We start from the raw sequence: 15,879 nt of genomic DNA on the forward strand, positions 1-15,879 counted from the left end.
CTGCCTATTATTACATGCTTAATACAGTGCATAGCACTGTGAGGCGTAGGTTTCTACTGCATCTCTGTATCCAAATAACAATTATTAGTCCTTTTTTTCAGGTACTATACATTTCACCCTCAGATTCACATACTGCAATAACTTTTTTACAGTCTTCCAGTTACTCTATAAACTAAGGTTTGGTTAAGGTTGCTGCAGACAAATGACTTGATCCTTCCATCATCATTAAAGCCTTTATATCTACAAAATGGTGATACCCGCCTTAGGAAATACTGCTTTCAGGAGACTAATTTGACAATTAAAGTTTAGTGGTTATAAAAAGCTAACTAGGAGTTTTCCAGCACAGATCTCTGGGCAAGACCAGAGCCTTGACTTTGGAATTGCGCTCTGCTCCTAAATTTCAAGGCCAGATAAACATCTTCAGCCCAAACTCAGCCATTTCTGCATCCCTTGAGTACACCCCTTCCCCTATTAGTCAATATTGCTCTTACAAAAGAAAAACAAAACAAAACAAAACAAAACAAAAAAACCCCACATTAAAATTGAAAAAGTAGATAATTGCTGCTCTGGAAATTTTTTTTCTTTTTCCTTCAAAGCCCCTATCTTTCAGTCTTTACATATGGCTGAAAGACAATAGTCATTTGAAATATGAAAGCTCTCCTATTAGAAAGGTGACCACACAAGGCTAAATGCAATAGGACTAAAAGCTTTGCTCCTTTTGTGTCTGCTGTGTGGGAAGAGAACCAAGGATTTGTTGAAACAGCAATCTGACAAAGAGAAACAGAGAGAGAAAGAGATAACAGCTCATCATCCCCCTCCCCCTCCCAAAAAGACCAAAAAGAAAATTGAGACATTAGAAGAGAAATCCTCACATTTAAAATAGCAGACACTGCTAAATCCACTTCTCATCATGCATTAGCTACCCTTTAGACGGTGGTCAGAAAAGTCAAAATCTCTCCTTTGTTCACAGTTTCATTATTATTACCCTTCTTCTGTATCACTCCTTCTGTTTAATAGCCTGGGGTCAGGCCTCAATTTAACAAACTGCACATTGTTAACCCTATAATGTATTTACTTCTTACTGTCTTCTCAGCACAGTATTACTACCCATGCATTGCAGAGAATATATAACGTATTACAGTCTGCAGTATGACTTGCATACTTAGTCAATAAATAAAATATGGAATATTTATAAAGAACTTACACCCAAACTGAATGCACAACATATGCTTTTATCATATTCAGCTGTACTTTCTAAAAACAGCGTTGGTGTTCCTCCTTTTTGTTGTGCAACAGAATATGACTAGCTTTTTCAGAGTTTCACGAGGAATGAAAAACAAGAATCTTCTTTTCCAGCATGGCTCACAAAAAAAGCTGTCAGAATTGAAGTTTTTATGCGCACTTATGTATGGGGACTCAGTTTTCTCAGGGAGATCCCCTGACAGTGGAAATGACAGGGGTTCCGCACTGCAACAGCTCCAAAGTAGGAAAAACTTCTGCTGCTCTATTCTAAGGTATTCCTCTTCAAGGACACCGCAACTGCCCTGCCACCCTGCTCAGCTCAACAAAACAGGTTGGTCCTGGGCCACCTTCTGTCTAATAGTCCAAATTAACCACAATTTTGATGAAAATGAATGATGCTAAAAGTTCCTACGACAACAAAAATGTGAACTGTTTTTTGGTTATTGCTGGCTTCGGTAGTCTGTTCATTCATCAATTACTTAGCCATGGAACCTGCAAATTGGCAATGTCAAAGCTTTTGCTGACTGCTAATTCTCTTAGGTGATGTATATTACACAAATAAGAAAGCTACATTAAAATGTCAGCATTATATACAACACGACATTTTCCACTCTCCCTGAAATGATTTATTATAGTCATGTTCACACTCATTCAGCCTCCTGCGCCATAATTTATTGGGAAACTGTTCCATAATTGCTGGTATGACTTTGACAAGAATTATATGATGAGAAGAATTCAGTCATTAACCATCTAGAAATATCAAGTGTTATCCTCGCATATGACAATGAAAGCTACATTGACACTTCATCCAGTCACATCACTTTCCATATCCATACATATTACCCCTTCAGGAAGGGTGCTTTTCTACTACCTGCTATGAGGAGACCAAGGAGGCAGCAAGACAGAATTTTCAGGCCATTTCAGAGTAAAACGCAACAGCCCCCAAACCAAAATCCCGTACTCCCTAGGTATCATTGCGTTTGGGGGAAAGCCTATGAAAACCAAAACATATACAAATAATGACACAAGCAAGGAAAGAAATTAGAAATACAATTGTTATAGTAGATGGTACGATGAAGCTGGTTGATTTACTGTGTCTACATGCACAAAGGAAATATCCATACATTTATTTCCCCGGATATAGTACCACTGCACCTCACACTGTGTTGCACGCTGTAGCTCAGTTTCACTGCAGAAGAAATTGCCCATCCATTCATTCTCCTGGATATTTCTCTGCCTTTAACAGTGAAAGCAACAAGGCAAAAAAATGAATGTCTAGCTGTAGCCTTTACAGTCCACATTTACATGCCTAAATATACTTGTTAAGCATCATCGGACATTATTGGATCCAAGAGAGCTCTGGATGAATCACACCATCAACCTCTTCAGCATTATTTTAAAATAATGCTTCACATTTCAGTGAACAAATATGGACTTAAAGTTAAGCATCCATTTTATGATGATGACAGGTATACCTTGCTCTTCCCCGCTGCTATGGTAACAGATATGTTAGCCATTAGATTTATGGTAAAATGTATTCCCAAAAGGTAATTTTTTTTCATTCTCCTTTGCATGATTGTACCAAACTACCTAATTACAATGAGAACTCAGAGGATATGCTCTTAGCTGAGGTCAGCAGCTCCTACAAGTCTTGCATTTACCTTCTTTGGGTTTAAATGTGGGAGACCAAATATACTGATGCTTTGAAAAAAAGATGTCAAAATTCTTGCTCCAGATGGAACCAATGAAAAATTAAGAGGAGTTCATATGCTAACCAGGACTTAACTGAGTATGGCTATCCCAAATCCTGTGCAGCATGAAAGTGAAAATATTTATCACCTGTGAGAACATTTTTGGCTTCACTGAAAAGCAATGAAAATTATTTTAAAAATTCCAGACACATTTCCTGTCTGTTATCGAACACATGACAGAGTTGTTCTCCTAGTTTAACATTTTAAACATACCTTATGGTGAGAGTGTTTACATTCAAAGCTGTAAATGTCACAGTTTTCATCAAAATCCTCAGTTTTCAAAATCTTTGTAAGTCAGGTAAAGGAAAAAAACCTACTTCAGCAGCAGCTGAGAAATAGTGTCACAGCTGGCATACAAGTAGCTGGGAAGATGTTCTTAAGCTGCAGCCATTCAAGTAAATGCATACCACAGCATTTAAACAATTATTTAAATTCTTTTGCTGTTTTTTTTTCTTGTCAAGCAGAAAAGAAGCCAGTATTGCATTAATTATAATATTTTCACAATATTTTAAAGTTGTTATATTCTTACATTTTGTACATTTCTTTTTTAAAACATGATGACGTTAAACTAACTCAGAAGCTGATTTAGTGTTCAAGGTTTCCAGGGATCAAAGTTTTAAAGTATATTCCAGTTCTAATAAAATTTGCAGTATCAATTGAAAATGATTTACAACATTTGTAAATACGCATGTAACAGCCCATCTGAAATCTAGCGGGCAGCAATAGCTCTGACACTTTCTGAAATGCTCCCACTGATGCTGGGACCAGACTGTACACCCAGCCCTCAAAAAACACACAGGAATGCCTAAGTTGTTTTGAGGGGAAAATAATACAGACTTTAGAGCATGTTTCCTCCTTGTCCGTGTGATTGTATCCTTCCCGCTCTGGCACTATACCTAATGTCCATGTTGCTTCTGAATCTTTTTCAAACCACTTCAGAAAGTAGGAGAAAAAAAACAATCAACAGTTCTTGGCTACAGTGATATCACCCAGTGGTATAAGCAAGTGAATTTAGAGCTAGCAAGAACTAGCAGCCACATTACAGGAATAAATGAATCATTTCACAAGATGTTACAAACATCTAGATCTTTTCCTTACCTGCCTCCTGTCCCTCTGAGAAGATGATGAAGAGGAGGCACTTCTGTGTGATGGAGTGGATGTTTTGTGAGCTGGAGATATACTCTTATCCTCTGAACTCATCTTTGCAGCAAACTTGTAGTAATGATCTTGTGCTCTTATCACTCATGTACAGAAAGGCAAGGGATAGTCTTCTGCATCCTTCTGTTTCACAGTTTACAGACAGCCAAAGAGGAATTCAATCTCATCTGAACTGCACCTTAATAAAGAAAAATGTGAGAGAAAGAGTGAGCAAATACACCCTCACTCCAAAGTAGCTCTGCAGCAAACAAATTTGTTGATAGTCACTATTTAATCCAACAGATTTCCCAGTTTTTTATTTCCCTTCCTAACAACAACCTAGTACAAACACAAATACATTGTTCTACATTCTCACAGAAGGTGAAAAGTGGTATTACATTATTTCAAAAAACCCTGTGGAAAGGCTTAAGGAATTTACAGCAACTCTCAGGCAAAGTTTACAAATCCCTGACAAGGGGTCGTTATCCCATCTTGCATAGTATCATAACATTATCAAGTAACTCCTTAGGACTTCCCGCACAACACAAATACCACTGAACACTCCATTATAAGCAGTGCTTCTTAAAAATCCTGCGGTTAGGTTAAGGGCTCTGCAAGTTGTTTTTTAAAAGCAGGTCCTTCTTTCAAAGATAGTGGCCTCACTGAAGAGGTGGACAACCCAGTTTCACAAATCAGCACCTTTCAGATGGTGCAGAGCTCACCACGCACTCACATCTTGCTCTCAAAGATGACTGAAAGATAATACAATATGTTTTGACCAGAAAACGCTTTCAGCCACAAAACTGTGGTCAGGGTGTATTAATTTTTTCATCTGGACAAAAACTTCAGTATATTTGTTGAATCCCAAGTACAAAAAAAACCATATTTTTGAAGGCAGGAGCTACCCAGGGCCTAACTCAGACACTCTGGGCAGCCATGTTGGGTGCGATGCCCAGCCAGGTCTGGCAGCAGGGGCTGCTGGGGCAGCCTCTGTGAGGAGAGGCCGGGGCTGCCCAAGCTAAACACAGCCTGTTCCAGCTGGCTCCAACCCACCCATTGCCGGGCACAGCTGAGCCTGTCTGCAAACAGGTGTTTTAGGGCAGAAAACACCGTATAGGCAGAGGAGGAGGAAGAAAACAAGTGACAAACAACCCTGTGGACACCAGGGTCAGGGAAGGAGGGGGAAGAGATGCCCCAGGCATCCCAGCCCACATAGCCTGAACATCTTGGCAAATTCTGTATTCTTTTCAGGATGACAGGTTCCTGCTAGAAGAGGCCTAGGAAGCTGCATTGTACTGGAGATGCTAGAGCCAGCTACAAGAAGATGGAGGTTGCAGGAAGAAAGAAACAAGCTACACAGCACATTTGTGTCAGAACTTCAGAGAGGAAAACATAATGAAGTTGCACCCAAAAAGAGGTTTTTCCTTCTAGGGACTGCTGATCTAGTTTAACAGCATTTTCATATCCTAGAAATGCATTAAGCAAATTTTAGCCATGGAGGTGTACCAACAGGGATATCTCATGGTCTATGCAATTTTCCTATAAACAAAAAAAATCAAATTACAAAAATTAGAACAAAAAAATTATAATCCTAGTTCACAAAGCTGTGCAGAACAGTTGAGTCATTTAATAGCTAAAAGGACAAATTTTCAGTCACTTTCAGCTGTGAGGTCACTGAAAATTTTTTAGCAGAGCAGCCTTCAGGCAAATGAAAATCAAACCCTTTTTAAAACATCTGATCTTCACTCACTTGACTCATGTGGAAAAATTTGTATTTAGTATTGGCACAGGAGGACAGTGATCTGGCACTTCGAGTGTGTTTTTTAGGCTCTCGGAAAGTGTAGGTGCCGTTGTAAGAAGAAACACAGTGCTAGCAAGCATTCTTGCTACACAAGAAAAACAGTTCTGTTAATAGTTGCCAGGTTTGAGATTCTGTGGAGTATGGGCTTTTTCTTTTGAAAGGTATTTAAAAAAAGTAAAAGCGTGGCTTACACCTGAGCCAAACTCCATAGTTCTGTGGCACTGTCCAAGCATTAAGAGCTGAACCTAACCAACAACTTGCTCAAACCACACTGATTGATTGATAGCAGTCTCCCAAAAAAGATCTATAAAACTAAACCATCCCCCTTCACGCTACAAGAAGCAAACATTTCTTCTTACCCTATTTAATGGCAACAATAATTTCAATACAAAATTACTATTACTTATACATAGAAATTTCTGCTAGAGAAACAGTTCAGGGTTAAAAGTCAAAAAAGGCAAGTGGTATATTTGAGAAAACAAGCACTCTAAGAACAACAAAAAGCTCAATGCAAACCAGCAAAAGCTAGCATTAAGATTTTTGTTATTGTGATTTGAATTTGGATTCTTTTTCTCTATATTGGTAAGAGCTTATCTTCCAATTTTGGCTTAAAATTTGGGTAATACATCTTTTTTAGAGCATATTATAAGGAATAAATGTAGTGAAATTGATCTAAAGAGACACAAGTCTCTCTGTAACCAAGATTGAAGCAAACAATTATAAATCTAATTTTTTGACCAACAAATTCAATTTACCAAAATGAAACCAATGCTTTTGAGACATTTTTCATCGGCTTTTTCCATCAGTCGCTGGCAGTTTTGCTACTGACTTCAGTGGGAACAGAGTCAAGCCATATACCATGGTACAATATCTCTAGAAAATAATAGAAAAATCTAAAAACACATCCAAAAACTAGGATGTTGGGTTGGAGGGGAGGGTTCCCCTAGTAATTGTGCCTTTGTTCTGATACTATTTCCTGACAGAGACCAAAACATCTGACTCATTGTAAGAGGCAAATTTTATCATGCCTTTACTTCACAGCAAATATGTCTTCAACATGAAAGTATTTTAATTGATTTCAGTTGGACAACTTGAAAAGAATGGCATTATCTGGCATAAACAAGGGTAACAGCATTGGCCATTGGTTATTAATTGCTGCTTATCCAAATATCACTGACCTATAGGCTGCATTTTACACCACACCAACTAAACCCCTCATGAACTGCTCAAAACCACCTGTCATTTTAGGACTGTAAGTTGATTCAGCCCATCAAATGTGACCATGAGTTGACTTGCCTCGAAGCTGCTTTGCCATTACTTCCCAAGGCAGGAAATACATTTATTGCTTTCAGCATATAAGAGGAGACAGAATTCCTGGAACGTGAAAACCAGACACTGCAGAATGATTTCGGTCATCACAAGTACAAATCGCCCAGCTGAGAGTTTTGTCTTCAACTTTTCTCACTGGCATCTCAACTATTTTGGATTTAAAACATCATTTGTAATTTAGTAATCATAAAAATTATTTACTGGTTCTTCAGTACATTCTCTTCTAAGTTATTTACTTAGTTTTTATGTAAGGTGATGTATATAGAAAGGTAAGATGCTCTGCCCAAAGTCAAGCAGAGAGCAAGTTCTAAGCAGAACATGCAGCGGGGTCTTTTAACTCTGATATGTAAGGAAGAATACCATGTGCCATGACTGTAACATCCTCCAGATAAGGCAAAACATCTATATCTAATCCTATTCATAAAGGAATACAAAATTACTGTACAGAAATGACAATAAGAAATTATTGAAGAAATATAGTAAAGATTCTTTACTGAGTAGTAAAGAAATTATTTATTCTTTCTTAAACATTTGGTATTGAATACTTCTTTTATAAATGAGAACTATTCCACCACATACTTGCAGTTCACTCCTACTATGTTTATTTTTTTAAGCTAGCCTTTGAATTCAAGGTGGAGTTTTCCAAACATATGTTTTTGTACTTGATCTCAATTGTTACAGATCGTCTAAGACTGGGGGAGGGGGGAGGTTAAAAAAAAAAGGCAAAAAAAAAAAAAAAAAGCAGTGGAGACCTCAGGATTCCCCATACTTTCTCTATTTCAATCTCAGATTTGAACATATTTTACTACACAATTATTTTTTCCTCATTTATTCTCAGTTCATTAGTGGTGTGGGTTGGTTGTTGGTTTTCTTCCCTGGTGTCTTAAATCAAGTATTAAATAGGTCTTAAAAACAAAGTAATTCTTCATATCATTTCCATCCACAAAGGGTTACTGTCTCTTTCGTTCTCTTTCTGTCTAAATAAATAAAGGAAAATTACATGCTTTACTTCTCATATCAGAAACCACTGGTTTTTACACTAGATATTACGTTAACCCAGAAGTCCTGCCTTCTATCATCTGAAACAAAATTATTTCAGATGCACCAAAATAAAAGACCAATCCAGTACCAACATGTAGCATAATTATTTTTTATATCAATGTTACACTAAATAGTTTGAAAGACAAGGAAGCACTGAGACCTATTTACTGATTTCTCTTCACCTCTATCCCAGGTTACAAAAATATGTTTGATTCAACATCTCTTAAAAGTATTCCTGGGAATTCTGTAGCCTGGATTATTCAGTAGTATACAAATACTGAAGACACTGACTCTCCATATAAAAATTCATTACTCTTAGTTTTATTCACTGAACAAACTATATTGTATCTGATGGTCATTATTTGAAATTTCATTTTAAAATTGAGTAATTTTATGTTACTGGCTAAAATTAAAAATAAAATTTAAATAAAAAAAGAAGTTGGTGGAATGAAATGGAGAAAGGCTGGTTTTAGTGGGGAAAAAAAGTTAGTAGATTTAAAAGGTCCAAGTGAGATACACACGGAGTGAAATGAGACAAGACACCAGGGAGAAAACTGGGCAAAGACCTAGGAAACACAAGCTGTATAAACTGCACAAAATAAATGGGCCACACAGAGGAAAGAAGCAGCCTGTGAAAATGAATATTAGCAATCTCAGAGGTATGGATATTGGAGCTATCTCGCTTAACGAGCTGCCACTGTACGGCAAGTCCATTGACACTGGTTAGGGAATCTCTGTCCTCTCCCCAGATCTGAAGATGTTCTTCCGAGCCTGGGCAACTGCACCAACTGCAGCGTGGTTTGTGAAAAAGCTATTAGCAGAAGTGACAAAAACATACAAATACATGACTTGCGTAAATCCAGAGTTATAAATAAACCTGCATGTCATATAACAGATAAATGGAAGCTTTCAATAGGTAACTCCAAATGAAGTCTGGATTCAAACAACAGACTTCTGTCATAAATGTTATGTTGTTTCTTACTCTGATTGAGTCTTTTCTCTAAGAATGCCCAGAATGCTTTATAGACTGTTTAATATCTTGTGCAGTACTGGAGTAATTTGAGAAGACAATTTAGAGTGCAGAACTGAGTCTCTAGGCATAAATGAACCAAAAATATGCGACTGCCACTGGCATTATTTCAAGCAAAGCATCTTCACACTGATCTATCAATATGGTGCTGTTTTTCATTTGGGAGGGAAGAGGTTTTCTGCCGTGCTCTGCAGCTGTGTAATACAGTCATTCTACATTCAGACAGTCAGTGGAGGCCAACCTTTGTTCTCACATTATGAGGAATATGTACCTGCCTGTTCCTCCCTTTACAGCTGACCTTCCGTGCAGGAAAATCATCACCATGCTTTTATACAGTACATGAATGTTGCAAACATAAGAATATAATGGAAATAAAACGTCAGTGCAGTGGCAGTGCTGTGGTGATTTAATACACCACTTATGAGAAATAAGTAATTTGTCTTTTTTTTCATTGTTCATTAAAAAAAAAAAAAAAAAAAAAAAAGAGAGAGAGAGAGAGAGAGACAAGTGACCCAGTCCATTTACAGCCACTATTTGAGTATCAGCCACATCGTTTTAGCAAAACATCAACTTTTAGGAAAAGGCTTTTATCAATGCATTTTAAGATTTGTTTTATTTGCAGGTCCTGTGAGAAATAATAAAGAGCCAACTCCAGATTCAGGAAAATTATTGATTATGTTTGGCATGTTGACAATAGGGAAAAAAATGGAGCAACCTTTTCTTTTTTAATTCAAAATCAGTATTTCCCATCAAGAAAATCAATTTCCCACATTTTTCTAGCACAGTTTTAATAATACAATTGCTCCAGTATTAACTTTCAAGGCTAATATTTAGAGTAGTCATCAAAAATCACATGTCCTAGACCTCTGACCAGTGAATTTTAAATCCTAGATAGATACCAACACAACACTGTTGATCTAAGGGGACCCCCGATGATTTTCAGGTCCAATATTTATAAGTGGAATAAATGAGGTGCTACAGGAAAACTGGGAAATCTTACTAGCACTAAATGGTTTTTAGGGTAGAAGATATTAGAATTTATATGACTGTGTCACCATTTCCCCTTTCAAGTATTTTAAAAGCTGTATATTCAAGGTTTGGATAACAAAGGTATATGTCTAATTGCAGGCATTCATAACAACATTGGTATATACAAATTCTCAATCGGATACTGTATGCAGAAATGCACACAGTGCCTAAATATTGCCATAAATCACTCTTTATCCCATATTCAGAAAGATCTAGAACCTGGCTGTAGGTAGGAAATGAGTCAAGTCCAGCATTACTCCTGGAGTGGAGTTCTGATACAGACCAAACTGCTGCAATTGGTCAGCACAATTTGCAATTTCCATGATCATAGAATCATTTAGGCTAGAAAAATCCTTTAAGATCATCAAGTCCAACTATTAACCAGTCCACCACTAAACCATGTCCCTACGCACCACACCTACACGTATTTTAAATACCTCCAGGGATGGTGACTCAACCACTTCCCTGAGCAGCCTGTTCCAGTGCTTGACAACCCTTTCAGTGAAGAAATTTTTCTACCTGAAAGGAGATTGTAGTGAGGTGGGTGTCGGTCTCCTCTCCCAAGTAACAAGCAATAGGACAGGAAGAAATGGCCTCAAGTTGCACCAGTGGAGGTTTAGATTGGATATTAGGAAAAATTTCTTCACCAGAAGACAAAAGCAGTACTTACCCATTTTACACATGCAATTTCCTATAAACTATTTCAAGATTAGATAATCAATTGTCTAAGACACAATTTTTATGTCAGTAAGAGCAAAGTCTAAACCTGTATCACTATTCTGAACTAGGCTACCACTTCTCCTTGACTGATAGTCAATAACACAGTAAAAGTAATGGAAAAAAAAAATACGTATTTCATAGCAGTCATGTTTTACAGCCCTACATTTGACAACCTCCCACAATAAGCACTTGTTGGAAGAATTATCAAAGAAATTAAAATGAATTAACATGATGTTTACCAAAACAGTGTCTAAGTTTATTAAATGCAGTGGTTTTTAAAGTCCTTAGGCTTTGCTTTGGTGGTTGGGTTAAGGGGTGGTTTGGTTGGGTTTTGGGTTTGGTTTTTTTTTGGGGGGGGGGGAGGAGAATTTTGTGAATTTTTTGCTTTTAAGGAGGTGTACTTCTGTACATAGTCTCTATATCTTAAACAGCATATTACACAGGAGACTGCAGTATCAGCAAATATCACTGACACACTCTTATTTCATGTCATCCTTTACAGAATGTAGTGGTCCCCAGCACTTTACACCTGGTATGATTTCTTTAACACTGAGGTATCATTTTTTTTCCTGAGTGGCTAGTCCAATTATGTCTCAATAACATAAAAAGTAAAAACAATCTTTTAAAAAAATTACTTACGCAGGCATATATGTCTGTAAAATACACAATTATGACAGATTTCATCAAATAGATGGATGAGGTAAAAAACCAGATAATCAGACTCAGACAAGAAGAGGTCAGTACAACATCTGCCTTTCCTATTTTCTGCTTGCCTACACAATTAAGCAGAGTTTTCTGCCCTTCCAGAAGCCCCGAAGCATACATGGTAATTAGTGGAGTTCCAGTATGTCCAAACCTCCAGTTTAGATCATAATTACAAAATAAGCCCTCAACTCATTTGCAGTCCCTGAGGATTGCCTCAATAGCTGAAGTGACCCTAGGATTTTCATTAGGATGTCTTTGTTGCTCCACGTTCCTCAGGCTATCACAGTAATAGAATACTATTGATTTGCATGGCATGGAAATGGTTTGCATACTACAGAGGCAGCATATCGACCTGCGTTGTATGCATTTGTAACAGATTGCTGTGAGTAGAGGGTTAGGCGTGTATACATATTTACCAATACAAAAATACAAATATGCAATATATACCAGTTAAACATTAAACAGGAAAAAGTAACTGGTGGACATCATCATCTTTTCTAGACTAACAGAAGCCTAGAAAACTTTGAAAAACAAACAAACAAAACCAAAACAAATGATCAAAAAACAACCAACAAACAAATACTATTCCATCCCTCCAGCCCTTTTTTAAACTGAAAACACTGCTGAGGGATTTTTGTTTCTATCAAAATTATTTCAAAAATCAAATTTTTCAGTGCTTGAAAAAAGCCATGAAGAGATTGAAAATTTTAATCAAAACTCAGGAAATGCTTTAAAGAATAAAAAAAGTTTCAGATATCCTGATTTTTTTTCATGGAAAAAATCCTCACAATTTTCAACAAGGTCTTTAAAAAAAAGAAACTTCTTTTTGCCTTATTTTAGTAATGAATTTTTTTCTTTACCACTGGGCAACTTGGACAAAGGAAAAATAGATTAGAAGCCTAAAGACTCTTAAATTGCTTTTTAATTAGAGTCTCAACTGGACAGTGATCTAAAGCAAAGAATCTCTTTTCCCTTATAAAAGGACTACAAAATATTTTTAGAAAAAATGGTAGTAATCTTCCAAAGTGCAGGAGCCTAAAAGGTGCTTTTGGCCCTTAAAATCGATGTCTGGCTGCATTTTACTCTCCTTCTTTTATTAACCTATCTCTTGCTTCTCTGCATGTTTTACTTCCACTACCTCACAAACATTACATTTTTGCGACATTTTTCAAACCTAACAAGTAAAATTTTGATTCAGAGCAAATTAAGAACTGCCTGTTTTATCAGTCTTGAATTTTGAACAGCATATCATCAAATGCTTGTAGGGAGGATGCCACAAAACCTCACTGCCGTCTCAATATAAATGCAATGTATTTATGGGAGCAAATACAAGACTGCAGTTGATGGAGTTTGCTCAGGTCACAGAGAACAGAGAGTGGAGACACAAAACTGGCAGATTAGTCACAGCTTCCACCAAACCTATTTTTTGGGGTGCTAAATGGAAGGTCACATCCAGGAACAAAAAACAGGATGCAATTTTATTCTTGGAAGCAATTAGCTTGACAAACACTAAGTGTCACGGTGGATCACAGCTGCATGGAATAATATAGTTAATGGTTTATATATAATCTGGGAAACAGCAAGAAGGAATAGGGTGGCTGTATTACCTCTGTGACTGCTACTAAATCACTGTGTCCAGTTCTGCTGCCAACATTTCAAAGACATTCACAAATGGGTTCAAGAGAGAACCATGAGCATGACGACAAGATTGAAAAACATCACTACTAATAAAAGATTTATAGAGGTCAATCTATTTAGTTTGTCAAAGAGAAGATTGAAGGGTCACTGAATGACAATCTATAGCCCACTACATGGGGGAAAGGAATTTATTATTATATTTGAGAATTTTTCTCAAAGGTATAACACAATCTAACAGGACAAAAAGAAGAGATAAATATATGCAGGTTAGAAATAAGGCACAGATTTATAATGATGAAGATCATTAAACACTGATAAGCCACTGAGGATTACAGTGGGTATTTGTAGGGGTATGAGCAGACATTTTCAGATAAAGAATGGAATTTTTAATTTTTTTTTTTAAATATTCCAAAACTTAGCCATCCCTACTGATTTGGAAGCAGAAATTAATTCAGGGCAGTCTAATGGCCTATTCCATGGTGAGAGTTCAGCCTAGATCATAATGCAGCCTTTCCCTCTCCCTTCCCACAACTGAAACCAAGCAACAAAAAACCAAAAAAAAAAAAAACCAAACAAAATCCAACCAACCAACCAAAAAACCCAACAAAACCCAAATCAACACAGAAAAAGAGGGATAAACTACAACAAATAAAACTCTGGTTTTTTTCTTAATCCTGATCTTTGGTGCACCCCATTAATGTCTCCACTTGAAGTTCTCCAATTTTATCCTCATATGTCACTAGGCATTTATTAAGATCGATCTTTTGCATGGAACAATGTTAAATCTTCTTCAAGTCTAGAGAAATGTATATTCTGATCACAGCTAATATTTGTTTTTCTTACTGCTTTAAAGAGATCTGTCCTCCTGACACATATGTTTCAAACATAAGTTTTCATGGAAGAGCAAGAACACATCATAAAGTCATTTTTTTATCTCATTACTACCTGAATTTCTTTGCACCTCACTGAGTGATGGTTTCACTAGAAAGATAGAAAAGAAAAATAGACTATTATTGTTCATGTCAAGGAAGTATCAAAAATGCCTCAAGCACTTTACAAAAACATTAGGAATCACAGGTATGGCCAAAAAGACTATGAGGTGGAATAATCGCTTTTGAAGCTCCTCCAAAGTCTAAGATACATTGACTGGAATTAAACTAAACACAAGAATGAGTGAGTTGCTCAAAAGTAGTTTCCTGACAGAGCAAGTCAGTGACAACTCCCCCCACACACACACACTACCAAAAAAAAAAAAAAACCCAAACCAAAAAACAAACAAACAAACAAAATCCATACCAAACAAACCCCCACACACTTTTCTCTTAATGCACAGCTGGTTATCTCCTGACTCTCTTCCATGAGGGAAATAGATGCTATTTCCTGTCATCACACTAAACACTGAGTCCTGCACACATCAATAGCTAGATATGCTTAGTTCTTCCTACTTTTGAAATACTAATGAATCAACATTCAGCTGCACTGAGAAAAAGCACAGCGTAAAAACATTCATTTGCCATAGAAGGAACTTTCTGCTTCCAACATTACTAATAATTTCAGCAGAAATTACACTACACGAAATTCCCTCCACCTGTGCATGAAGCATGATCTAATACAAGAACAGAAATGCCCTCAGGCACCTTACACATAAAAAAATATCTGAGCAGTCCTAGAATATTCTCATCATTGACAAGCTGTATGTTCTCCATCAGTCATTGATTTCCAAAACATATTATAAACAGAAAACTACTGCTAATACGTGTTGATTTTTATACATAAACAGATTATAAAACCAGAAGAGCCTACTGTGATCATCTAATATATAAAGGACCAAGGGAATCTTCCAGCTTAGTTCCTGTTTCAAATAAACCATATAATTTAGCAAATAATCTAACATCAATGCAAAAGCGTCCAGTGGTGGGAAGCAATCACAAATCCTAATAAGTTCTTGCAAACATTAATTTCCCTGCATTTTTAAGAATGTGCATGCTATTTCTCCTTTAAGTATGTCTAACCACAAACCTTAGCCAAGAACCCTTGTTAAACCTTTGCCTACTACATGGAAGAGCTCTCTTCAAATGCAAAATTTACTGCTGCACAAGTACCCTGTAATTAGTATTGATACAAGATTTTAGCCATCTAATGTCAGTTTTCACAGGTTTTTTTAAAGCATTTTAGTAATTTTGAGAAAGTTTAGAGAAGAATTGGCATATTTAAAGAAGTGACAAACATTTCATAGTCAGATGTGCAGAAAGGCCTGTATTTAGTTAATTAAGAGGAGGGCTGAAAGGTTGCTTGAGCGCAGTTACCTGATAAGGTAACTTCCCCAGTTCTGACAGCAATCCACCTGTTCATACACTTTTAGACTTCAGGATGCTGCTTAACCACGTTGCACACAGTAGCAGACATGATGTACTTCAACAGTACACTGGTTAGAGGTATACTGGAGCAATTATTCC

At 36.8% G+C, this 15,879-nt stretch overlaps 1 protein-coding gene across 6 annotated transcripts in view; it reads right to left on the minus strand.

Annotated features, from left to right (window-relative positions):
* OSBPL6 (oxysterol binding protein like 6) overlaps nt 1-15,879 on the minus strand; it is a 96,972-nt gene that overhangs the window by 45,182 nt on the left and 35,911 nt on the right. For 3 of the 6 annotated variants that reach the window (XM_075756550.1, XM_075756553.1, XM_075756549.1), the window contains exon 2: nt 4,092-4,329. In XM_075756550.1, coding sequence (XP_075612665.1) covers nt 4,092-4,193 — 102 coding nt within the window. In that variant the 5' untranslated portion in view covers nt 4,194-4,329. Of the gene's footprint in view, nt 1-4,091; nt 4,330-15,879 lie in introns of those variants that run through there. The other 3 variants (XM_075756547.1, XM_075756548.1, XM_075756551.1) reach the window with 1 other exon arrangement.

Source organism: Balearica regulorum, chromosome 6, assembly GCF_011004875.1.
Source record: "Balearica regulorum gibbericeps isolate bBalReg1 chromosome 6, bBalReg1.pri, whole genome shotgun sequence".
In the NCBI taxonomy this organism is placed as follows: Eukaryota; Metazoa; Chordata; class Aves; order Gruiformes; family Gruidae; genus Balearica; species Balearica regulorum.